Genomic DNA, 25,413 nt, shown 5'->3' on the forward strand with positions numbered 1-25,413 from the left:
GTGTACAGCAAGGACTAAAACATCTGTATCAGGTGACCTAATTACTGTGGTTCCTTTGACAACACCAAAAATATATCTACACTGCAGTGTAAGCCCAGGGTTTGAACTAAGGCGCAAACCTAACCGCATTTTCGTCTACACACAAATTGCTCTAACCCATGGCTTGGTCCCAGACCCCAGGGGAGTGGAGAGTCCAAGCCTGAGTCAAGCTGGGACCTAGGGTTCAAGCCCTATTGCTTTGCAGTGCAGACATGGCCCCACTGGACTCATGCTCTGGGAGTCTGCCAAAAGAATCTCATGGGCCAACTTTTTGTCTTCTGGACAGTCACGTTTTCCCACACTTCACCATGAATAAAAGGCTAGAGTGGCCACATTTTGGGAGGGTGCTAGGAAGTCTGAAATATGTGTGGTTGGACTTTGGGCCCCAATACTGCAGTGTAGATGCTGGAGCTCCAGGTTGGGGTGCAGGGTCCAGCAATTCCTAACTTGGGGTTGCAAATGAGTGTTAGATGCTCAAGCCCTAGATTAACAAATCCAGAGTCTGCTAACTTGAGTTCTACTAACCCTGGGCTTATATTGCAATGTATACATATTCCAAGAAGCCCCAAAGCCATATTGCCACGTACAGGATGCAGAAGCATCCTTGTGTCTGCTTCCTTGTGAGTACTGTACAAGTCTCGGGCTTTTTTCAACACCTCCACTGGTGGTGGACTTTGCTACTTCACCTTTGGAAAAGCCCCCAACAGGGAGTATTTGTGTTGGGTGTGCTCCTCCATTCTCATGAGCATTTTGAACGATTTTCATAGAGGAATTTTACAGGTGACTTGCTGTTGGATCCCGTATTTAGAAACTTTTTCCATGGAGGTACAGGATGCCCATCAATCACCTGGTATTTCTTGGCATCCAACCTTAGATCCTGTCTGACACTGTATTTCTGTAATTTTCACAGAGTTATTGTCATCTCTCTCAAAGACTTTGATTATAGAATTAGCTTTGTCAAATATTTTTAGGACCTGCCTCAAGTACTCAGCATCCAATTAATCAGATGTGTGGAATTTGTCTCCAGCCATTATTTGTTTCACAGCCAGAGCATCTCTGATGTACACTATGGTTTCTTTGTTGGATGCTGTTAGCTGATGGATTATTTCAGATTGAGCTTCCAGCTGTTACCCTAATTCAGCTTTATCTGTTTTTATGTTTCCATCAGCATGGAAGAGGGACATAGGCCCAGGTTCTTCTTCTCAGGGTGAAGAAGAGTTGGTATTGAAATATCTGTGCATCTTGCTAAGGAGAGGGTTCTTCAGAAAACAATTTCTGGACTGATCACGGCTGTTATCGTCCCTCCCTTGCCAGATTTAAACTTCGCCTGCTTGTCCATGTCAGCAAATGTTTTGATGCCAGATTTCTTGACCAGGCTGAAAAAGCTGCATGTCCCATCAGAATCACAGATCTCTCCATTTGTTCTTCACCATCCTTTGCTATTCTCAGTGGAGACTCTTGTACATCTCATGTTACATGCAATCCAGTAGATATGTTGATAAGTGCCTCTGGATGTGAGTCAGGGTCAAATAGGTTTGTCATATTGTTGATAACATGGTTGGTAAGAGCTGTAACGTGCTCTTCGTCCCTCTTCAGTGCAGAAGCAAGGAGTTTTTTGTGGACTTTGTCTTACCTACTTCTTGTTAGGCCACTTCTTTCTCTCATAGCTTTTGCATATTCATAATATGAAACTATATTGTCATCTATAACACTAATCTGACCTGTGCAGAAGTGTCACTGAATTAAAAAGCTAGTTTCTGGAATATTTCAAAGACTAGTACTGCATGCATAGGCAGTACAAATTAAAACCTTCTACCAGGCAAACTAGATGCTTCATCATATGTAAAAAAGCTTACAAACGGAGAAGAATTACATTAGGAATTTGCATACATTTATATCTACTCACTATGCAGTACAAATTAGGGACATGCAATCTACTGCTACGAGTGCACCACCGTAATCATTTCTGAAAAAAATAATGCTTCCCCAGGCAAAACCAATAAAAATCTTTTAATACATTGTCGTTTGGTAGCTGTGATTAAAAGGAACCCCATTAAGATAATTATAATTAACGTAAATATTAAAAATTGTAGTCCTAGTCATGTTGTGTTTCTGGAATTGAGCAAAAAATGGCTTTCGTTTTGAATACCATTGTTTCACCTCACCTACAGGTTTACGGCACCACTTGACACCTCCACATTGTACCTCATCTAAGCATGCATACAATAAGCTTTCAAATGATACATGATGTGGGTATATGTAAAGAGGGTACATTAAACTTCAAAAATATGGCTGTTTTTGCAGAATTGCGGCACACCGAAGAACATATGTTTTCTCATAAAGGAGGTTCAGAAAACTAATTTTGGGATTTCCTTTGCTTTGCCTCAGACAGTTGAACCTGTAGTAAGACTAAAGAGGAGTGACGTTTATAGTTATTCCTATGCTTCAAAAGAATCTGGGTTCTTGTTTCCAAGTATTTTGAGGCAAAGAGTTGTATAATTACTCTTAATTTCAGATTGTAAACTCTCTGGGACAGGGACTACATCTTTTCTAAGTTCTGTAAAGAACCATATTTTTTTATGGTGCTATACAAATATTAATAATTCACAGCCTTGAAGACTTTGATGTAGAAGAAGAAGATGAAGAAGCTCTGATAGAGCAGAGAAGATTACAGAGACAAGCAATTGTTCAGGTATGCGACTATTAAAACCCTCAGACTACTGAAGTTGTCTTTTACATGTACAGTAAAAACCTTTTTTGTCTTACTATTTCTTTTAAAATAAGATTGGAGACAGTGACATTTTTCAAGTGGACACTTACATTAATAAAGCTAAGACTGTCACAATCTGTCACTCATTTTTCAATGTGGTTGTAAAAATATTGTCTGGGTTGAAACTTACATTTTTGGTGCACAACCTTTTTTAAAAAACAGAAGCAACTTACACCAAATGAGTCATTTTTCTGACAGTTGGCTTTATAACTTAAATTACTATAAAATTATGTAATGATTGCATCAAAGGATAAATCATACATTTATTGTCTTCACTGGTATATTGCTGATACCACAAATGACAGTAGAGTGGAGGTTAAGGCTCAGAAATATTGATTGTAATCTGATTAGTCAGTTTCATTTGAAATGAAAGGTTTGTCTTCTATGTAAGCATTCAGAAAGCTGAGCAGAATTGGTGTGATTTTTGCATGTTATGAAACTGTTAGGTACCATGAATGCCGTTATCTGATATTCTTAGCATACTGTTATTTATATTTTAAACCCATAAAATAAGCGATGATTACAACAGGTGCTTAATAATAATAATGTTACCCTTCTGTGTGGTTACACGTAAAGATGTACTGGTGCCACCTTGAGAAACGTTACTGGCTAAATCCCCCAAATCAGACAAAATGGAGTAAAAATACCTTCCACCATACTCAAAGGATCACTTAACTCACTCTCATGGCACCACCAAGGGAAGCAAATTCCAAAGGTCAGTGCCCTTAACTGAAAGAGCCCTGCTGCTAATCCTGGAGAGTATAACCTCAGAATCTGACACCAAGATCCTCCTAAATTGTTTGTAATGTCTGGGACAGGGCATAGAATAAAAGGGCATCAGTCAAATAATTGGGCTCCATATTATTCAGGGCAGCAAAAATCATTTGCAAAATTTTATCGTTGTGATACATTTTTATACAAGCACTGAATAACTTAAGATGAATATAGGGAACTAACTGAGATCCTCCAATTCAAATACTAAAATTTCAAATAACACTTGAGATTTCTACACTTTCAAACTAATATAGAATAGTAAATGTTTAGGTTGCAAGACTCAAAGCTCTTGTTTTTTCTTTGAAGCATGAGTTCACTTCTTATACACCAGAATATTAGTAATGGACTTCTCAATGCTGCTGTTTTGCCACACATGGTCAAGTGCTATCCTTCTTGCCTTGCTTTCTTAACCAGTAAATCAGTTGTTACAAAGGTTTTATCAATAAATCTAAATGTCTAAAAAGGTATTTTTGAAGTCTTGTCTCAGGGTATATTTTGACAAGACATATGTTTCTTTCTGTATCCCACAACTAGCATGCTGCATAATTTGATTAGTGTTTCAGATAATGTATAAAGAAAAGATACAGATTAAGCTCTAGAATGAGCTAGTTAGATTCAGGAAAAAGTATGCCCCAACATACACAGTAGAATTAGATTGGGACAGGTCATGATGATGAGAATAACTTTATAAAGTTTCTTTGCAGAAATACAAGTACCTGACTGAAGACAGTAACATGTCTGTGCCATCTGAACCAAGCAGTCCTCAGAGCAGCACACGTAGTCGTTCAAATTCGCCAGATGACATTCTAGAACGTGTAGCTGCTGATGTTAAAGAGTATGAACGGGAAAATGTTGATACATTTGAGGCCTCTGTAAAAGCCAAACACAACCTCATGACAGTTGAACAAAATAATGGTAAGAATCTGAAATTTCATTATGCAATTTTAAACAAAATGCCTAATCTGCTTTGCGGGCATATTTTGTTCAGCTTTCTTAATATCATAATTTCAGACTGAAGAAATTTAATTCTTAGACAGTGTTGAAAATTTCCCACCAGAAAGTTATAGAACTGAACTGTTAAAATTAAACACTTTCTCAGGGATGGTGGTGTGAATGTGAGAGTTTGTTTTCAGGGTTCCTAATTATCAGTTAAGCAGTCAGTGCTGCAAATTAGGAAGAACAGACATTAATGCCTTCCTTTATATTTAAGAATGAACTGTCAATTTATTTTAGTTTAATATATTTTTAAATCTCCATGATATTTGACACTTTCTTGGAAGATCGCAAATTGTTTTTCTGCTGATGGTATTTTTTCCTTTTCTGTTTGGTAAACCTTGACTTATTTTCATCTTAGTCATTGTCACTGAGGAATGTGCACAGATCTGTGAATGTTTTAATTGCTGCCACAAAGCAAGAAGAAACTCTTACCAAGTTGTGCTTTGCTACACAAAAAATGGTTTTTATGGGTGGAAGGATTTGTTTTGTCTCAACTCTGAAAAATACACCAAATTGTCAGTTTGTTATATATAAAATAATAGTATTTAGAAAGCACCCTGCCAAGGCACACTTTTGTGTGCTACACAAACAATTAAAATACTAAATAATTAAAATACGAAATACACAATATGATAATTAAAGAAAATACAGTTAGAGAAAGTCAAGTAGTAGTACTTTAAATTAAAAAGCGATAAATAATTTTGTTCTAGGATTTTAGGGGTGAATATTACAATAAATAGAAACATAAAAGGAAAGCCAATTTTAAAAGATTGCCCTGCTGCTTGTCAGAGCCAAGTTTGATCTGTGTTTTGACCTCCTGTGGAGGCAGTATGATCTGCTATTAGGGGACTAGCAACTGGCCAGAGTTCAAATGTAGGATGCGATATGTGCATGGAGCCGGGGCGGGGGGAGGGAGAATAAATGAGAAGGGGCACAAAAAATGATATATGAAGAAAACTTAATATTTTGGTTTAATCATTTTGCATAAACAGCTTTTGTATAATCTCAATTTCATTCTCCTTTATTTCTGATGTAAATATTGTTCAAGAGTAGAAGTGTAGGGTAACACCAAATTCTGTGGAATGTAGGTAACTTTGGGGACTAAAATGAAAGACATTTGAGAAGTATGGTGAAGTGCCCTCTTTCTCTTAACGGTGCTCTCTCCTTGATTCAAATGATTCCAGTCCAGTCATCTATCATAAGGAGGCTGGTGGCTGTCATGTAGTCCTTGAAAGTGCAGGATTTTGGGGTGTAATGCTGGGGGAAGTGGGTTCCTCAATACTCTGGGATGCATGTAACTTACTCCAAAATATTAAAATTATTCTACTTTAATATGTTATGAAATAATTCCAGTTCTGTCTTCATTAAAATGTACCCTTAATTTAGTTTCTTTTACGTTATCAACCCTATAAAATGTCTTTGGGACATTAAAGATGATTAAATGGCGAGAAAGGGGTAATCTTGCCTGCATTTTAAAATGTTTCTTTTAAATAGAACAATTAAAAATAGCATCAGCTATTTTATCTATCCTGTCAAGAAGATTTTTTTTCTGACTGTGTGAGAGAAACTTCCATGAAAAGTGTGTTGGGGGTTTAAAATTTTTAATAAAGTACCTCATATTATTGGCAAAAATATAATTCTAAGTTATGTACTCAGTCTACAGGTTTATCCATAGGAATGTGTAGAATACAGAATTTTTTCCTATTATGTGAATTTTTGGAAAGCCATTACAGTTAAGTCTTCAATTGAGATTTTTTTTAAAGCAAATGAAAAATTTTAAGCTCTGTGTTGCATTTTTAAACAGGTTAATTATGTAAAAGAATATGCCATAAACCAACATAATCTAGGAGAAATGGTAATAGAAGTGCCTGGTTGCAGTCTCATATAACTACATTATACAGCATTAAACTTATTTACTAGATTCTTAATATAGAGAAGATAACTGCTAACACACCAGAATACCTCTATTTATTGGTAATCAGTGCTTTTAGTTTTTCTTCATTTTCAAGTTGAGTAATGTAAATTTCCTTTTAAGGCTCAGCTCAGAAGAAGCTATTAGCTCCTGACATGTTCACAGAATCGGATGATATGTTTGCTGCATACTTTGATGTAGGTAATTTTAGAAAGATAATTTATACATGTTATTTGCTCGTTGCTGTGTTGTTAAAAGGACACTGTCAAGTCGTTTATGCCTGTATTTTGACTCACTAAAATTTGTAAAATCGGGTGGATAATATCTTCTGAAAACTTTAATAGAAGTCCATTGAGCCACATCTGGAAATTCTTATAAGTACCATCCAGGAAATCTCACTGAAGTCAATGGGAGTTTTCCCTGGATAAATACTGGGGGATTTTGCCTATTGTTCATGCAGGACCTGCAGTGGCTTTTGTGCATTGTCTTTGCAGAGGAAGCACAAAGTAATATAAGAAAAAAACAAAAAAGCTACTCCCAGAATTTGTACAAAAATGTTAGAAATAGGACTGTAAGTTTGTCATCATAATTGGGAAATGCAGTGGGCATCATGGTAAGTGTCACACCTCAGAAAAAGGGTGACAGGATTGTTAGTCACAGACCGGTTTTGTAGTTACAACATTGCCTTTGGAAAGATGCTGTGGGATTTAGTTAATCTACAATTACATGGTTCTCCATATAGGTTCAGGATGCTTTATTTTCTCATAAAAAGAACAGGAGTACTTGTGGCACCTTAGAGACTAACAAATTTATTAGAGCATAAGCTTTTGTGGGCTACAGCCCACTTCTTCAGATGCATAGAATGGAACATAGAGTAAGGATATATATATATATATATATATATATATATATAGAACATGAAAAGGTAAAAGTAGCCATATCAACTCTAAGAGGCTAATAAATTAATATGAGCAATTATCAGCAGGAGAAAAAAAACTTTTGTAGTGATAATCAAGATGGCCCATTCCAGACAGTTTACAAGAGGTGTGAGGATACTTAACATGGGGAAATAGATTCAATCTGTGTAATGACTCAGTCATTTTGCAACAGAAAAGCTTCAAAAATAGACTCCAACGAGAAACTGCTGAACTTGAATTAATATGCAAACTAGATGCCATTAACTTAGGCTTGAATAGAGACTGGGAATGGCTGTGTCAAGGATGGATTTTTCTTTTAAGGAAACAAAACATAAAAATCATGGAATTAATTATTCATACCAGATGTCATTCTTTAATTACAAGTGGTGTCACCACAAATAAAGGGGTAACAAAAAGCCATTGTAGTGCCACTCCATTAACAACAAAGGAAAACTAGAAGCTGCGGGAGAGAGACCACAAATCTTGTGTGTTACTAGGAGTGTACATTAATGCTTTACTAAATTTTACTTATGGTAGCAACGAAAGCTTTACATATCTGTACGATTTAGTAGTAGTTCTGTTGATTTTTCTCTCATAATTCTCATACGTTGGTGCTTAAGGGATATTTTGTGTTTGATACTTCCTTTCCTAAAAGGTCAATTTATTATTTGAACTGTAGAAATAGAAGAATATTGGTTAGGAATGAGATGATAAATAACTGAATGGATTTCTAGTTTTCATAAGCAAGTGTAATGAAAAATCAGTTATATACAAAAATGTATTTTGAATATAATAGAAAAGCTAATTGTTCGCTTTATTTCAGAGTGCTCGTCTTAGGGCTGCTGGCTTTGGAAAAGACTTCAAAGAAAACCCCAATCTCAGGGATAACTGGACTGATGCAGAAGGCTATTATCGTAAGTATTTTTTGCTAACTTAATTTACATTGTCTAAAATAGGGTTGCTAAATGTAAAAGCACCTTATTAAAAAGATTTGCAAAATTATTTTGAAATTGCATACCACAGTGCCATCACTTAAAGTGTGGCTCACCCAAAGCAGCTGCATGTTCCTGCACTATAGTGTTCTGTCAAACTGCTCACAGGTGCGTCACAGAATCTAACAGTCAAAGTAAAATTAAAACCTATCCAAAGTTATTTACAGCCATGAGATCTCCCTCCAGAAGGAAGGGTTACGTCAGCACGCTTGCCATGATCTGAAACCAAGAAAAACAGCATGCAAAGAACCTTGATGCCCATCGTGCTGTAGTTGTCACCCAGGACTCAGAATGGAAGCGCTTCAGTGAGCACATTTCTTCACTACTCAATGTTAAACTCAGCAGCAGTTAATAAAGACCAACAGAAACATTTCTTGTAATGGGGTGAAATGGGCATGCAACTTCTAACATTGTTTATGAAAAGACTCCTGACCAAAGGAAGCACAGTTTCAGTTCCCCACAATTTCCACAAACCTAGCTACAAAGCACTGTAGACCTGACACAATAATTAAGTGACTGCACTGTGTATCTTTTTTCTTTCAGAACTATACAGAAAAGTTTCTTTTTGTCAGTTATTCTACTTGTGTGTACTTAGCTCAGAATTCATCTTATTTCCCTCTTCATTTTCTTTCCTAGGTGTTAACATAGGTGAAGTTCTAGATAAACGTTACAATGTTTATGGTTACACTGGCCAGGGAGTTTTCAGTAACGTAGTGCGAGCCAGAGATATGGCCAGAGCAAACCAAGAAGTGGCAGTCAAAATAATCAGGAACAATGAACTTATGTAAGTCATGTTTTGTTAAATAGTAAAATAATGAGATTTACTGCACTAATAATCTAGTCATAAAGGTGGGGCTAATAATAATCTTATTAATTATCTGTATTGAATTTTTTTTCTAGAAAATCTTCCAGTACTTGGTTTTATTCCCACTTGATGTTTCAAGTGAAATAATCTTAGGTCTATCATAGTCAATAGCAATCAACATCCAATTGATTACGATACATAATTATACATTTTAATGAATATTTGGTAGCAGAGGAGTAAGACTCTGCCTACGTGGAAAGTAAATTATTTACAGCTCTTTTGAGACCTAGAGTCCCTTGTTGAGTAATGTAAATGTTACAGTAAACGGTATTATCCAGTATAGTTGCAATACTGTGAATTTAAAGTTTACTGCTTTTGTAATTTCCTTTCCTTTCTCCATGAAGAGGATTTCCAATGTAAACCTCCCCTATCTATTTTAACTAGGGGTTTTAAAATGTCTTATTTTGTTATTCCATTAATTAAAATAAGTTATTGTACTGAATCAAGACTCTTAAAAATTCTCTAAAATAAAATAGTGACCGTGGTACTTTGATTAGCTCACAGATTATATTTAAATGTGAATCTGGATGTGAATTTAAATAATATTAAGTGAACTCTCTATCATGTGCAACCCATTCAGCAAAAGATTTGCTAACAAGTTTGTTAAATAGATATTGGATTGATTTTTTATTTTATTTTTTTTTAAACAGCAACTCTCTCAAAACCCAGTATTGAGTCAAACCTCACAACCCTGTGTGGTAGGGCGAAGTCCTACTTCCATTTTACATATGGGAAAAGGCAAGGAGAGGTTTTATATAGACATATGAAACACAAAAAGGTCAAATTATTTGCCAAAGACAATAAATGTTGAGACTAAAACGTAGATCTTTTGACTATTAGGGCTGTGTTAAACATAAGACTGTTACTGCCTTCCTAACATTTTGAGAGCCAGCCAACTTAATGCTCATGTTGGATGTGATGTGTAGAATTTCAATAATTTCTGGGCCAAAAATGTATTTCTTTGTTTTTAGGCAAAAAACTGGTCTCAAAGAACTGGAATTTTTGAAGAAGCTCAATGATGCAGATCCTGATGACAAATTTCATTGTCTGCGATTGTTCAGACATTTTTATCACAAACAGCACCTCTGTCTCGTATTTGAACCACTCAGGTAAAATGAATATGTATTGAATTGTGTATAAAAATGAAAGTAGATTTAAGTGCATTTTAATCTTTTTTACTCTTAACTTGAAAAATTTCTTTACATTCGGACTTTTTAGATTCTGCTCTTAATATGTCGTAAACTTACTTAAGGCAATCAGTTCAAAAACCACTTCACAGATATACAGAGGAGTACCACACTATTTTAATCTACTTAAAATGACAATGTCAGGGTGGCATCTGGTCCAATACAATAAAATGAATTAAAAATAGTATCAGTTAGTATTCCTGCCATGAGTCGTCCTGACAATTGGCAATTCTTTTTACACTATATTTTTCTTTCCTAATATTCATAGTTCCTTCTTCATCTGGAATGGTTTCAGAGGTTCAGAATGCATTCATATCATTTGCTAAGTATGTCTGGGAACATGTTACTTGTGTGTATACAACCACGTAGGATACATTCAGAGAAAATCAATAGAGTGATTCGACCTTTAATTTTTACTCTAAAATGGTATAAAGGTTCAGGTTTCTTGTGACAGACTAGATTCTCTACTTTGTATTTTATGACAGTGGACTCAAAAATGTCAAAAAAACTCTTTTGGGGTTACATTTCTACACCAAGACTATCAGAGTACTATGAATCCTAAGCTTTGTATGTGTACAATCAAGTAATTTTCCATGTATCCCGGGGAAAGTGATTTTGAGGTTTATGAAGTAATAATTGTATGCTGTGATGGGATCCCTGGGGTATAACCTGGAATTGGGGTACTGCTGTGCCCTCTTAACTCTCCAGCCTGGGCTCTCTCTCACACTGCTTTGCTAGTGACAAGCAGCAAACCCCTCCAGGCACTGTTATCACTCAGTACAACAGCTGTGGAGCCCCACACCTAGCTAAGTTGCATGAATGCTCCCTGAGCCACTCTCAAATCACACAGAGAAAGCCACCAGAAAATTTCCCAAGCACCCAGCCTTGCACCCCAGAACTATACCATCTTGCCCTGGTCAGAAGACTGACCAGTGTAAGTTCATTACCCAGTCTGCCACTCCCTCAATGTGGAGAGGACACAAACTAGCCTCTGTAAACTCAGCTGAGATTTCTCAAGCACTTTAACCAAAACACACTGTTTTAGGTAAAATTATAAAACAGATTTATCTACAGAAAGATAGAACTGAAGTGATTATAAGTGGTAGGCACAAAAGGTCAGAGATCGTTACCAAAGGAAAAAAAGGTAAGTGCGTAGTCTAAATCTTAAACCTTGTTAGACTAGGCACTATTTGGATCAAACAGTTTTTCTCACCCACTGGATATTGCAGGCAGGCCACAGATCTTAATACGCAGGCTTCCCCTGGGACCAGTCTTCTCAGTTCAAATCTTTGTTTTCCCAGCATTCTTGTTGCTTCCGGTATAGGTGGGGGAGGAGAAGGGTAAAAGCATGACGCCACTGACCTCTATTTTATATCCTCAGGCCATGTGCCTGGAAAACACTAGCTGAGACATGTCCTGGTGGGCTTTGCTGAGTCACCAAGTTGAGCCGTCTCCCATTGTATGATGGTTGCGCAGGCCTCTTACAGCATTGTAAATCCCTTGATTACAACTCCCCTGCTCATTAATGGTTATGATTATCTTTCAATGCCCGCCCAGGTGTTGGTCACCTCCTTTGTTCTCACTGGAGAACTAGCAGTGGACAACTTCCAAACTTACAACGTATTTCAATAACAAGCATGCAGCAAAATCTCATAACTTCATACACTCTAATGATATACATATTCTGACAGAACAGTGGGTTTCAGTGGCTCGTGACCTTTCATGTGATATCTTACATGGCATACTTTGTTTTAAATATTACAACTATATGTGAGTGATGAATATGGAGGTTGCAGGATGCTACTTTGAGGTACAGCGTGTCACAACTAGACTAATAAACTGAGACCAAAGGATGTTGTTTTTTATGGAGCAACCACAAGTTATCAGCATGCAGAAATGTTTTTGTCCTCAAGTTCTGTGCTGTATTTGGCTGTTAAGTCCCTTTGCTCTGTTAGTTTTATAAACATTAGCCAATCTATTTGCCTATGCCAACAACCAACATGGCCAGCTCAACTTCTGTATTTCTACTCCCCAAGTCCCAGTCTTGTCAATGTTTTCCTGCCCTGTTTTGCCCCTTGAGAAAATTTACACAAAGACCATACAACTGTTGAGAAACTGTCATAGTTTTTACACACAAGACACTCAGTGAATCCTAATGAAGCTGCATAACTGTTAGATAAGCACAGTCATGTCAGTAACTGTATAGAATCTCTTGCTCTGATTGGCTGAGATTTTTATTTCAGTATATGGCCTGATGAGAAGGAATCTATTTCAAGTTGGTCTGGTTTAAGTGATTTTTTTCCTACTGCCTAAAAGAGAATTTTTCTGTGCATTAAAATTGATGTTTAAAATATGAATATGCTATTCTTTGTTTAATATTTTTCCTATAATTTTTATATACATAAATAGTATGAATTTACGAGAGGTACTGAAAAAGTATGGAAAGGATGTCGGTCTCCACATTAAAGCTGTACGGTCCTACAGCCAGCAATTGTTCCTGGCATTAAAACTACTTAAAAGATGTAACATCCTACATGCTGATATTAAACCAGACAATATTTTGGTAAGTAATATTTAACACTATAAGACAGCCTGTACAAAATACATGTATGTTTGAAAAGGGTGTTATCTGAATTATAAAGTCCAAATTTTGTCATCCTTTACTCTGAAAAAAAGTTTTTGATTTTGCATTAGGACATATCTAATTGTCATGGTACAAATAGTAAATAAGAAAATAAATGTAATTCAATCAAATATTTTCTGCTTCCAATTAAAAAACTTTTAACACTAAACGTAACCTGTGATTTTATCCTTTAAACCAACACAGCAACTGCCCAGATATCCCTTCATGTTCCACTCTTACTTCTTTAAAAAGAGGGCTTCAGTATTGCAAAGTAAGGAAGCACTCTTTCTGAGAAGAAAGATTTTGATGACTTTTGAGATAATGGTAGCAAATGCTCCCTTTTTGTGAGGGTGCTAGCACAGACATGTCTGCTGCAAGAGCCAAACATGCTAGCTGGCTCTAAATTGAGATGATTCCTTTTATTTGTATGAGGGGAGTGGGAAAGACTCCTTAAACTCTCTTCCCCATACCCTTGAAGCAGAGGATAGGCAAACCCTCATTGGAGTTAAACACCAGAACACAGGTTGCATCTGGTTCACTTGATGTATTTGTGGGCCACATGACAGATTCAAATACTACAGAATCTGAGCTTTCAGTTACTTAAAAATGTAAGTTTCTAGTCTTCCTGGTTGTGAAAATAACCTGAATATGAACCTAGTGTAAGCAATTAACTGTCTTTTGAGTGTGCATCAATTTGAAACAATATCTGAGATCCATTAACTCCCTCTGTTATCCTTCATTAATTGTATTGGGGTGTTAACTCTAAAGCAGAGGTTCTCAAACTTCATTGCACCACGACCCCCTTCTGACAACAAAAATTACTACACGACCCCAGGAGGGAGGACCAAACCCTGAGCTCACCCGAGCCCCACTGCACTGGGTGTGGGGGCCAAAGCAGAAGCCCCACGACTTCAACCCCAGGTAGCAGGGTCTGTAACCTGAGCTCTGCCACCCAGGGCTGAAGCCCTTGGGCACAGGCTTTGGGCTGGGGCTTCGACTCTGGGCCCAAGCAAGTCTAACGCAAACAGGGTCGTGACTCACTTTGGGGTCCTGACTCACAGTTTGAGAACTGCTGCTCTAAAGCATAATCATGGTATTTTGAATATTAACATTAACTATTTAAGTGCTGGTTACTTTAATGGATGGAAGGTGGTGGAAGTGAAACTCACAAAGGAGGAATTTGGAATTGCTGTAGGGAAAGAAATGCAGGGGGTAGAAAGAAGGAGAAAAAGAATGGGAAGATAGAGAAACAAAATTAAGCAAGCAACAAAGGGCAAAAATAAGTAGGTTTAAATGTGAGCTTATTTTTTCATGGAGGGATGCTGAGTAGAACAATAAGATACTGAACAAATAATAGAGAATACCTGAAAGTTTAATAAGTAAAAACCATATTCTACCCTTGAGCTTTATGCAAATCATTGGCTTGAGGGCCATATATAGTCTTAAATTTATACCCTGGCCCTTTTTTTAAAAAAAAAAAAAAAAAAAAGAGAGAGAGAGAGGGCGCCAAATTTATATGTAGTGTATAACTCCTTTGAAGCCTCCAGTAACAAATTTGGCTCTGTTTCTATAAAAACACATGTTAAAAGCTGTTTTTAATGGTCAAGTTAACTTAGGCTTGGTCTGCACCAGTGGTTTTCAACCTCTTTACATTTGCAGACCCCTCAAAAATTTCAAATGGAGGTGCCCCTTTGGAAACCTTAGCGTATTCTGTGAGAATCCCCTCACAGGGTCCATGGACCACAAGTTAAAAACCACTGGTCTACACGACAGACTTTTGTTGATATTACTATGTCATTCAGAGGTGTGGAAAATCCACACCGAGTAATGTAGTTATACCAAACTAGTCCCCAGTGGACAGCACAGTGTCGATGGGAGGGCTTTTCTGGTCGACATATCTACAGCCACTTACGGAGGTGGAGTATCTATGCTGATGGGAGAAGCTCTCTCCCGTCAGCATAGGTAGTGTCTTCTCTAACGCTAGAGCAGCGCTATAAGTGTAGACAAGCCTTAAGGCACAGCTGGGGTTAACTTGGTTCTCCCCTCCCGATTCTGAAGCTTGCATGAATGAAAAATCCAGTTTGCCTAATTATCTTGTTTAATTTGACTGTTCAAAGAGATTAATCTTTTCTAACCTGACTATATTATAGATCTCTCTCTCTCTCTCTCTCTGTCTGAACTGTGTTAAAATAACTTAGCTTTTCTTAAATACATTTTTAAAAATCAAATATATTGAGTTAGAATCCCCTGAAGGAAATCTGAATTGTTCCCTTAATGTTATCTAAGGTGAGAAGTCTGACTAATTTGAACTGATGGATACCTTCCCTCTGTTCTCTTGAAAGCATCAACTAAGAAATAATTTCAGTGCTTAGAAGCATGACTTGTAATAGTATTATAAAGGATCATAAAGACTTGAAATAATGAAGAGGATTAAGTTAAATGGAATAGGTCCAAAAACTCCTACTCTAGCTCTCCACCCAAGTATTCAGAAACCAATTTAAGTGCTCAGATTGACAGGTTATATTATACATTTTAAGGTTCAATCAGAACTTTCTTCTATGTTCCCTACAAAGTTTGAGCTTGGCTTAACTAATTTGTGGTCTGTCCAGCCACAGAATGAGAATACATTTTTTCCCCCCAAGATGATTATATCTTTTCTTATTAGCATGGTTGAAATAATCTGTAATAAATTTAATAGACAATGTAGTATAATCATTTTAACCAAATAGATGTGTCTGAAAAAAAAAAAGTGAGCAGGCAAGAACATAAGGCTGTTTCTATTTCTAAAATTTCCTATTTACTCAATGACTGAAAGAGGTTTCCACCTATAACATAGTTAAAATATTGAGTTTTAAAAATTGCCCACATGAGTAAGAATTCTACTGTCCAAATATTTTAAAGCTAATCTTTAGACTCTATGTGAAAAGCAAAGGCTTTACGTAAGGAATCCTAAAATAAGCATTCTGTCTTTCAGTTCTTCTGCCCAAGAAGCTTTAAGTGCACCCTTTTAAAAAAGGAAATCAAACTGTGAAAGATCTTAAGGCCTCAATTCACATCCAAGTATCATTTAAAAAAAAATAATAATAATGTCCTTTTATGAGTTGTCAGCAACCCCTAGAAATTACAGCTTTTCCTATAACTACAGTGATCCAAGCTATCAATGTGATCCTCATTTTGATAAAGGAATTCTCTATGGCATCTAGCCATTTACACACATACAGGACAATATGTTCTATTAGAAAAATAAAGCTCTCACCTTTATGATGTTATCTTCAGTTTATTCAGGGTCATCTCCAGCTTTTGCAAATATTTCTGAATACAACTTGAAAAATTCTTGTATGCTCTTCCCCTTTGGTGTTTTTTGTATTAGTCATACTAGAAGTTCTGGCTCAATTTAGAATTTTGCTTTTTTCAGTATAGAAGTTTTCACTTTTCCATTCATTCTACAAACAGAAACAAAAAACTACATGCACGTGCAACCCTACCCCTTTTTTCTTAGAGAAAATCCAGCCATCAAAAAATTCCAGAGGCAAGTGACTTTAAAGTTAAGCTCTGGAGTGCAGTGAGGTCTCACATTTAAACTTGTGTGAAAAGTACTGAAGTGCATTGCTTTAATCTTAGCAAATGCCTGTTCAACTTGTGAAAGCTGAATAATATAACAAATAATAAAATAATGTTTTCTGACTACTTGAATATATATGTCCTACTGGAATATTTTTTCATATTAAAGATTCTAAATTTTATTACAATACATACAAAATGAATATTTATGTTCGTAAGCGACTTCAACAAATGTTCTAACTTTGTATTGGAGGCATGAATTCTATTCCAAACAGTGTAAAACTTTCTAGAATTTTTTTTTTTTTGGCCAGTCCTTTATAGTTGATTCATTTCATTTGCATATGAGGTATTTAAGACTTACTGGTGGTGTGGTAATCTAATAGAGGCTGTATGTTTCCAGCTATAAGAATATTTACCTGAAAAATGACATGAACTATGTAATATTAATTAGCTAAGAACTACTAATTCCAATGTGCATTGTTATTACTGACACAGTAAGTTGATGTATGAATACCAGATTTAGAGAGTGAGAAATTTAGCCAGCTCTCTGGTTTGGCAACAGAGCTGAGTGCTGCAGTTCATGCTATCCAGGTATGGAAGTGACTTTTGGTTGCTCTTTCCTTGTGATCATTGGATTGCATTGCAGAGGTGACTCACTTGGGCTCTGAGTGGAAAATGATGTGCCTTCATTACATGAGCACATTCTGGACCAGTCTTCAGACAGGGAATGTTGTCTAGTTCTGTGCAGGCTGCTACCCTGTCTTAATTCGCTGGAGCAGAGACTCTCAAACTTTTTTTTGCTGGGCCTCCCTTTGAAAATATTTCAGGTTGTGATGACCCTCCCCACCCCACTCTTGGTACTGGATATATTTTTCACTGCATCAGTGCAGAGCTAAGTAACCATACCATCCCCCCCCCCCCCCCCTTACTTCTGCACTGCTGCTGGCAGCAGCACTGCCTTTAGAGCTGGGCAGCCAGCCAGCAGCCACTGCTCTTTGGCTGCCTAGCTGTGAGGCAAGGGAAAAGGTGATCTTGTGACCCCCTTCCCCAATTGCCTTGCAACCTCCTTTTTGGTCGGGACCCCCAGTTTGAGAAACTCTGCTCTAGAGAAGTAGATTGGGGAAGATTTAGGGGATCCTCAGGACCTTTTATATGACCAACTTTTGATCAAGCCAAATATGGCAAGGAAGAGCCATTTCTTTGATGACTGGGGGAAGAGTGACAAGGACTCTGCTACTATTTGAAATGTGTATTGGTTCTGTATTTGGGGGAGGCGCACGCTGAGTTTGCCTCAGCTCAGAATTTGTGTATGTTTCTTTTGAAGGGGAAAGACACATTGGAATGTAATTAATCTTCACTTATTAATCCTGCACATTGTTCGGGCTCATGAATGGCAGCCTGGGGAGCAGATTCCAGCCTTTCTCACCAGGTGTCATTCTTACTGTGTACATAGAAGAAATCTTAAAAAAAAAAAAAAAAAAAATTGAACACACAGTTCTTTGACATATTTGTCCATGGTTTTAATTTTTTTTGTCAATCATATTAACTCATTATTTTTTATGGGCTAGTAGCGCGTGCATTTGATATAAGTAGAGAGACAATATAAATTTGGAAATGTTATTTAATGGTCTCTCAGTTTATAGACAAACAACTGTAAACTTAGTCAAATTGACCAGTAAAAATGAATTTTAAATTAAGTAGTTTTTATGATGTTGTGCCATTCATTGTCATTTCCAGTTTAAGAAGGTATTATAGTTTTATTAGAATACAAGGAACCAAGATAGAGTGGGGGGAACAAATATTAAAGTTAGTTGAGGGGATTATTGGATGATTTGATATTGTCTTGTTACTGGTGTATGACAGTTTATGTACTATCACAGCATCAGTGACCATCTATGTACTGTCAGTGTGCCAGTAAAGTTTTTATTTAATTTGCAGGTGAATGAATCTAAAACCATATTAAAGCTTTGCGATTTTGGATCAGCTTCACATGTTGCAGATAATGACATCACACCATATCTTGTCAGTAGATTTTATCGAGCTCCTGAAATTAGTAAGTTTATCTGACGTATTTCTCTCTGTATTTAAATTATGTAAATACTTGACTGGTAATTATCATTCATGGCCATATGTATTCGGAACATTGATGCTTCATAGATACTCTAAAAACTAAAACCAAAGTTAAAACAATAATCTTAATGTAGCCAGTCCCACGATCTGTCAGTAGCAGAACACACTAGCATCTGGTGAAAGAGAGCTTGAGATGCTCATTGTTTGGTCCTAGTCAGGCAGGGATTTGGGATGTTGCAGAGGCAGAACAGACAGACTTTGGTGAGCAGAAGCTCACATGACCTTTCCGGGGGAGGGGGGGGGGGCGCGAGGGATGGGCAATTCCGGTTCACAGTTTTCACTGTTTTTTATTTGTGGAAGCCAGGGCAGTTACAGTTAAAGCCCTCTGTCATGGGAAAATGGAAAGACTTTCATTCTCTTCCTTTGGCACTTTCCTCTTCTTAGGAATATGAGTTTTAAGGTAGCTCCTAATTTACAGGATCTGTTTATTCTTGTTGTATGTTATGTTTATGCCTGCTTTTGTGGTATTAACTGATGTAATCAGAAAACTCTTCTGTTTCAGTTATAGGCAAAATCTATGATTATGGTATAGATATGTGGTCAGTAGGCTGCACGTTATATGAACTTTATACAGGAAAAATACTGTTTCCTGGCAAAACCAATAACCATATGTTGAAACTTGCCATGGACCTCAAAGGAAAGATGCCAAACAAGGTAAGAAATGTGTAAACTGTTTAAAATCTCATATGAAATTGCAGTAATGGGCATCATAGTAAACACTGAATTCGGTCTGATGTCTTAACAGCGAGCATATAACAACCTTTTGACTGTAGAATTATTGATTATAAATTTTATGACATGAAAGTACATGACTTCTTTTTCATAGACTAAGTGTTAAGTGAAAACAGAAACTTCTTTTATACACTGAGCTGAAAAAATAAAACACGTAAGTAAATGGAAGATAACTGTGTGTGTTATCCAGCTGATTTGAGTGACATTTTATTCAGTCTAGTCTTGCCAGAAACTGGGAATGGGCGACGGGATGGATCACTTGATGATTACCTATTCTGTTCAGACCCTCTGAAACATCTGACATTGGCCACTGTCAGAAGACAGGATACTGTGCTGGATGGACCATCGGTCTGCTTCAGTATGGCTGTTCTTATGTTCTAGTCATTTCTCACTGTTCTCTGAAAGACTGTTAAAAGTGTTAAGTAATTCATATTACTGTAAGTCAGTAGATGTAATCTTCTGTTATGATGAGTCTAAAACCTGAAGTTTTCAAGACAAAGAACTTTACAAACTTCTGCCTCTGTTTTATTTTCAGATGATCCGAAAAGGTGTATTCAAAGATCAACACTTTGATCAAAATCTCAACTTCATGTATATAGAAGTAGACAAAGTAACAGAAAGGGTAAGTTTTAAATGAACTAACTGAACTGTAATTTTTAAAAAAAATTTTTAACTATAATAATATTTCAGTTATGAAATTCAGTAATTAATGAACTATTAATTAATGTCCTAACTAGTATCAAGATACGTTGTAAAGGCTGTTTAAAATATTTTTTTCCCCTGCAGAATGCAGACAGTTTGTGATAGGTTAATTTATGTTCTAGCAACCGGGGATTTCCCTATGGTTTTGCATTTGTTTTAAAAAAAATCTGGTTATTCTCAATCATAAACTGAGTACACTCCTTCATATAATTTAACCTTGTATAAATTTAACTTGAAATTATGAATAAATCTTAATGGTGCTGCCTTCCTTTGTTTTGTTAAAATTAGAAAATGTGCAACTTTTATGTGAAATATTTGTTATAGAATACTCCCTTAAGCCTGGTCTACAGTACAGACTTAGGTCGACGCAAGGCAGCTTACGTCAATCTAACTATGTAAGTGTCTATGCTAAAATTTCGCTCCTGTCAACATAACTGCCCCACTATGCCGACTTAAAAATTCCACCTCCACAAGAGGCATAGAGTCAGTATTGATGTAGTTAGGTCGATGCAGTGTCAGTATAAACACTGTGTTGCTTACATCGACTGTTACTGGCTTTCAGAAGCCATTCCACAATGCCCCATACTGACAGTACAGTCAGTACAAGCGTTTGTGGTGAGGACATGCACCACCAACACAAGGAGCATAGTGTGGACCGCAAAAACAATTCAATGACTGTGGTGGCTGTATGCCGACGCAATTTAGGCCAACATAATTTTGTAGGGTAGATATGCCCTTAGGGATTATAATGTGTACCATTGAATGTTGAAGTGCACCCTAAGAATGCATCAAATTGGCAAGTATAGAACATGCTTTCTCATTTAGAATTCTCAGTATACTAATCCACTGAGTCTCAAATGTAGAGAAGCAGATCTTAAATGAGATGTGCAAGGAAATTAATGCATTTGGCATAAAGCACATTTATTAGTCTTATGTTCAGTTTTCAGTATTTCTTTAAATAACATTTACAGTCATAAGAGTTACAACACTACATATGTGTTAGACAGCAGTAAATTTAGGAGGAATAACAGCAGAGAGAGAGTTCTTTAACTATGTGCTTGTTATTGTGCTCATAGTGGTTTTAGTAACAGTGCTAATTTATATAGAAGTAAATGTTGGTTGCACTTTTTGTATTAGGAAAAAGTTACTGTCATGAGCACCATTAATCCAACCAAGGACCTGTTAGCAGACTTGATTGGGTGCCAACGACTCCCTGAAGACCAGCGGAAAAAAGTACATCAGCTAAAGGACTTGTTGGACCAGATCCTAATGTTAGACCCAGCCAAACGGATTAGCATCAACCAGGCTCTGCAACACGCCTTCATCCAGGAAAAAATTTAAATCAGATGAAGAAGTCCAAAGGGTTTGAGTAGTTAAGATACAAAGACTGAAGAAATTTCACAGCAGTTTATTAATGTATATAAACATAAATATTTCCCCTGCAAAGTTGAGGAAGAATGATATATTTGAATTAACACCAAGGCTGATATTTCTTTTAGAAATGTTAGAGTAATTCTGTTTGTGTCTTATGTGAAAATTTTCACTGTAGAACTGTTTTAATTGCCAAGACTGCACACAAGTACAATGCTAATGTATATGGTTGCAGTTCATATATTATAAAAAAAAAAAAAAAGCTTGTTATAAAAGAACAGTAATACTGGGTGGTTGATTTGTTCTTAGCAGACTTGGCTTCATTTTTTGTCTTTAAAAAATGGCCAGCATAAATGCTGTTTATATTCACATTTTCCTAGGTGTGTGTGTGCAGGCCACAGCAGCATGCCCTTGGTGTAGTCAGTGCCGAAGGGGGTCTGTTCCTTCTTGAGCCTGCCTGCAGGGATGGTCTCCTCTTTTAAAGCAGGTTGTGTACAACTTTCAGTACACTGAAGGTAAGCTAAACCATCAACATCACCGGTGTTTAAGATGTTATTTTACTGGAACAACTGACAAATGAGAGACAATAGCTTTATGGCAGAATTCCCTGCATGTTTGATAAATGATGTTGTTTTATTTTCTGGCATTGCAACTGTGGCATAGTTACGACTTCTGTTCTGTTCATCACATTTAAAATTTGGAGAATGCGCACTTGATGGATAGAGCGCCTTCAGTGTACTGTTCTTATTACTTTAATTTTTTTAATCAACTTGCTATAGACTTTGTATACATTTTGTTAAATATAGTTCACTATGACATAGAACCAATACTTACAGAAGAGTTTTCATTTACTAATTACATATGTTGGGATCTGATTCTGAAAGACCTTATATCTAAAGGATAGATAGACAACATAATGAAATTTTTAACTATTTGTATGTCATTTTGAAAGTGTACTGCTTTATGCTAAAAGTGTTTCATTTGTTCATTGTTTTCATTATTTGTGATCATGTTGTCTTTCAATACAGGCATAAACCTTCCACTCTTGAACAAAGCAGCTGCTTTTTAAAAGCGGTAATTGCTTCTTTACCTTTTATTTCTTTTGTAAATGAAGCTTTTCTTTAAGAAATGTGACAGTGTTGTCTCTTGCATAAAACAGTTGACACTCACTTATTGTAAAGTGAAGATTGTTCTGCTGCATGTAAAGTGGACCATGCAGATTTCTGTATGTTTTCAGTATGCATCATTAGATAATAAAGTCTTTTGTGAACAAGGCATTTGTAGCCATTTTTAAAAGATTTTGTCTTCAGTGCTGGTAAATCAGGTAATACGTAAGAAGAAACCCTTCATTTTTCTGTAAATCCTTTAATTAAAGGGATTATTAAAAGTTATGATCTTTGGAAGGCGATCTTAGACTACATTAATTAGATCTCTAATTATCATCATTGTAAAAGAAAGAAAACAAACCAAAAACCTACAGATACTGTCTATCTGCTTTCATTGTTATGAAATTATTCCTGTAGGATATATGATTCAATTCAGGCTTTAACTAATGTTTGTGCTATTTTTCTCACTTTTCCTTTTGATGGTGCTGAAAGAGAGAAAGGAAAGCGAGGCACAGGCCACTCTACGCCTACTCCATGGGTCTGATTTGATGAGACACCAACTTCACCTTCCTAACAAGGTTATTTCTGACAGCATGTGTAGATAAACATTTAGCAACAAGTTAAAAATAGTTTGAAACATTTGAGTTAGTTATGCAACATGAAGAATCCAGAATCAAACTTTCCCAATCCATACTGATGTTTTAAATATAGTTTGAGACAAAAAAAAATGCATCTTTTTATTTCCATTTATTATTTGCATAAAAGGTATAGAAAAAACAGGGATTTAGGGGTTTTTTTGTAATACCCTTTTCAAATTGTAAATAGGACTTCTTTATCCATCTAGGCACAAACATGCACACTTAGTGCAATCAAGGATGGAAAATGAGACTAAGCAGTCATGCTGCTGGTGGGGTGTTCCCCACCAAGGAGATGTAATGAACTACAAAGCAGGCAGGTGATGGGTGATGTTACATACCTATTTTGAACCTTCTACCTGTCTTTTCTCAGTTTTTATTTTAATTTTTAATTAAAAGTAAATCTGTTCCTACTTCAACATTTTAAGTTTCTTGTTCATACAGGAAATAGAATGCAGATTTCACTCTTAGTGAAATGAAGAACTAGATACTTGTTAGTTAATTCCACACAAAGAAATTTGCACTGTTTTGGTGACACCTATAACATATCCAGCACTTCTGGTGGCAATTTTACACAGATGTAGTGAAATCCTATTGTTTCTGTTGATTTTGACCATTATTTTGTATCCCTATTTAAGAATCATGAAATGAGTTGTCAACTCCAATAGAAACAATGCACATTATACCTACAGAACTTTTAAAAACTATTCTAAAGAAGAATAAAGTTGCTCGTTTACTTGTTCTTTGTGTTGTAGGTGCCGCTCAAAAGAAGATGATGACCACCAGAAGACATGAACAAAGGTTTCTGTCCTATAAAAGATATGAAAATATTTTTCATGTTATCTGTCTAATCTTTCTGTTTACAGCATTCATTAGCACTATTGGTAATTCTAAGAATAGTCCTGTTGTGGTGGTATTTATATGTATGATGTGCTTGTTTCATTTCTGGTCGATGTGATTTTGTTGTGATCAAATGTAGGAAGATACACAATACTGTATCTGTTTAACTTTCTTCTTATAAGAGAAATATTGGGTATGATACTTTTCCTTTAGGAAGGAGTCAACCAAATTTGTTGGTAAAATATAGATATTTTAGCATCACTGATGTTTTTAAGATTTTACTAGCAGAGGATACAAAATTTTGTTCCCATATTTTATTGTAGCAAGTGCATTATAAATGCTAATACTATCTCTTACTTACCCTTAGCCAACAGAGCAAACATTGTAACTAGGGAGGTGGGTTATGAGAAATTGTTGAAAAACAAGTGGGTCCTGGTCCTTGGCCCTCCTCCAGCTCCCTTTGTGCTTTTCTGGCAGAACAAAGGAGTTGTAATTCTGACTTGAACATCCACCTAAATGGTTCCCCCAGCATGGAAGATTCCTGAGTGGTGTAGAGACATAGTTACCTATTTGCCTCCCCTCTCCCTCTCAGCCCTTGGTGTAGGGGCGAGTTGGATGTGTGACTGGAGTGGTGCTGAACTCTGCTGATTCCCAGCTGTGGCAAACTGCTACAAAATAGAAGAGTCCCTGAAGCTGCCATTGGCAGTTGGCTTTTGGCTGAGGGTGGTATACAGCTGTTTTTGCTGCCTCCACACCTCAGGTCTGGTGCCAAGTGAAACTCGGCTGAACCCAAGCATTTAACCCATGATCCGTGTCTCATGGTGACTGAAAATCAACAAAAAACAAACTAAAAGTGCTTTTGAATCTGGGCCCGCAGATGAGAAATAAATGCACTGGAGATGTATACTAAAAAATCCCTTTACTACTTACATTTGTTATGTATGTTGCTTAGTGAATACGTATAGGTTGACAAAATTGAAAACCATTTTAAAATAAATTTGTTAAATGAATTTTGATTTTGAATCATTACATTTTTTAATAATGTTTTTCCGTCCAAATTTAGGGTAAGTGGCAGTAAACCTCTGAAGAACCTTTGAATATATTGATCCATACACAGAAGGCTGATCATTCTGTGAGAATACAGGAGATATAACTTAATCTTCTACGGTGTATTAAGTCATGGACTGTAACTCATAGTTATAGCAGCAAATGTTCAAACTGGCAATTGCTTCAAGTTAATAAAATAAGATTTTGGAACTTA

At 36.4% G+C, this 25,413-nt stretch overlaps 1 protein-coding gene across 11 annotated transcripts in view; it reads left to right on the forward strand.

The window, feature by feature from the left end:
• PRP4K (pre-mRNA processing factor kinase PRP4K) overlaps positions 1-25,413 on the forward strand; it is a 53,420-nt gene extending 28,007 nt beyond the window's left edge. Inside the window, exons 5-20 of one of the 11 annotated variants that reach the window (XR_010598726.1) lie at positions 2,650-2,731; positions 4,288-4,498; positions 6,615-6,688; positions 8,232-8,322; positions 9,037-9,184; positions 10,237-10,374; positions 12,862-13,015; positions 18,575-18,689; positions 19,269-19,420; positions 20,034-20,120; positions 21,338-22,086; positions 22,600-22,645; positions 23,170-23,255; positions 23,522-23,628; positions 24,068-24,113; positions 25,216-25,413. Coding sequence is in view for 1 of the 11 variants with exons in the window: in XM_042860580.2 (XP_042716514.1) it covers positions 2,650-2,731; positions 4,288-4,498; positions 6,615-6,688; positions 8,232-8,322; positions 9,037-9,184; positions 10,237-10,374; positions 12,862-13,015; positions 18,575-18,689; positions 19,269-19,420; positions 20,034-20,120; positions 21,338-21,541 (1,456 nt within the window). In the remaining 10 variants the exon portion in view is untranslated. Of the gene's footprint in view, positions 1-2,649; positions 2,732-4,287; positions 4,499-6,614; positions 6,689-8,231; positions 8,323-9,036; positions 9,185-10,236; positions 10,375-12,861; positions 13,016-18,574; positions 18,690-19,268; positions 19,421-20,033; positions 20,121-21,337 lie in introns of all 11 variants that reach the window. The other 10 variants (XR_010598723.1, XR_010598724.1, XR_010598728.1 and 7 more) reach the window with 10 other exon arrangements.

The sequence above is a fragment of the Chrysemys picta genome, chromosome 2 (genome assembly GCF_011386835.1).
Source record: "Chrysemys picta bellii isolate R12L10 chromosome 2, ASM1138683v2, whole genome shotgun sequence".
Taxonomy (NCBI): Eukaryota; Metazoa; Chordata; order Testudines; family Emydidae; genus Chrysemys; species Chrysemys picta.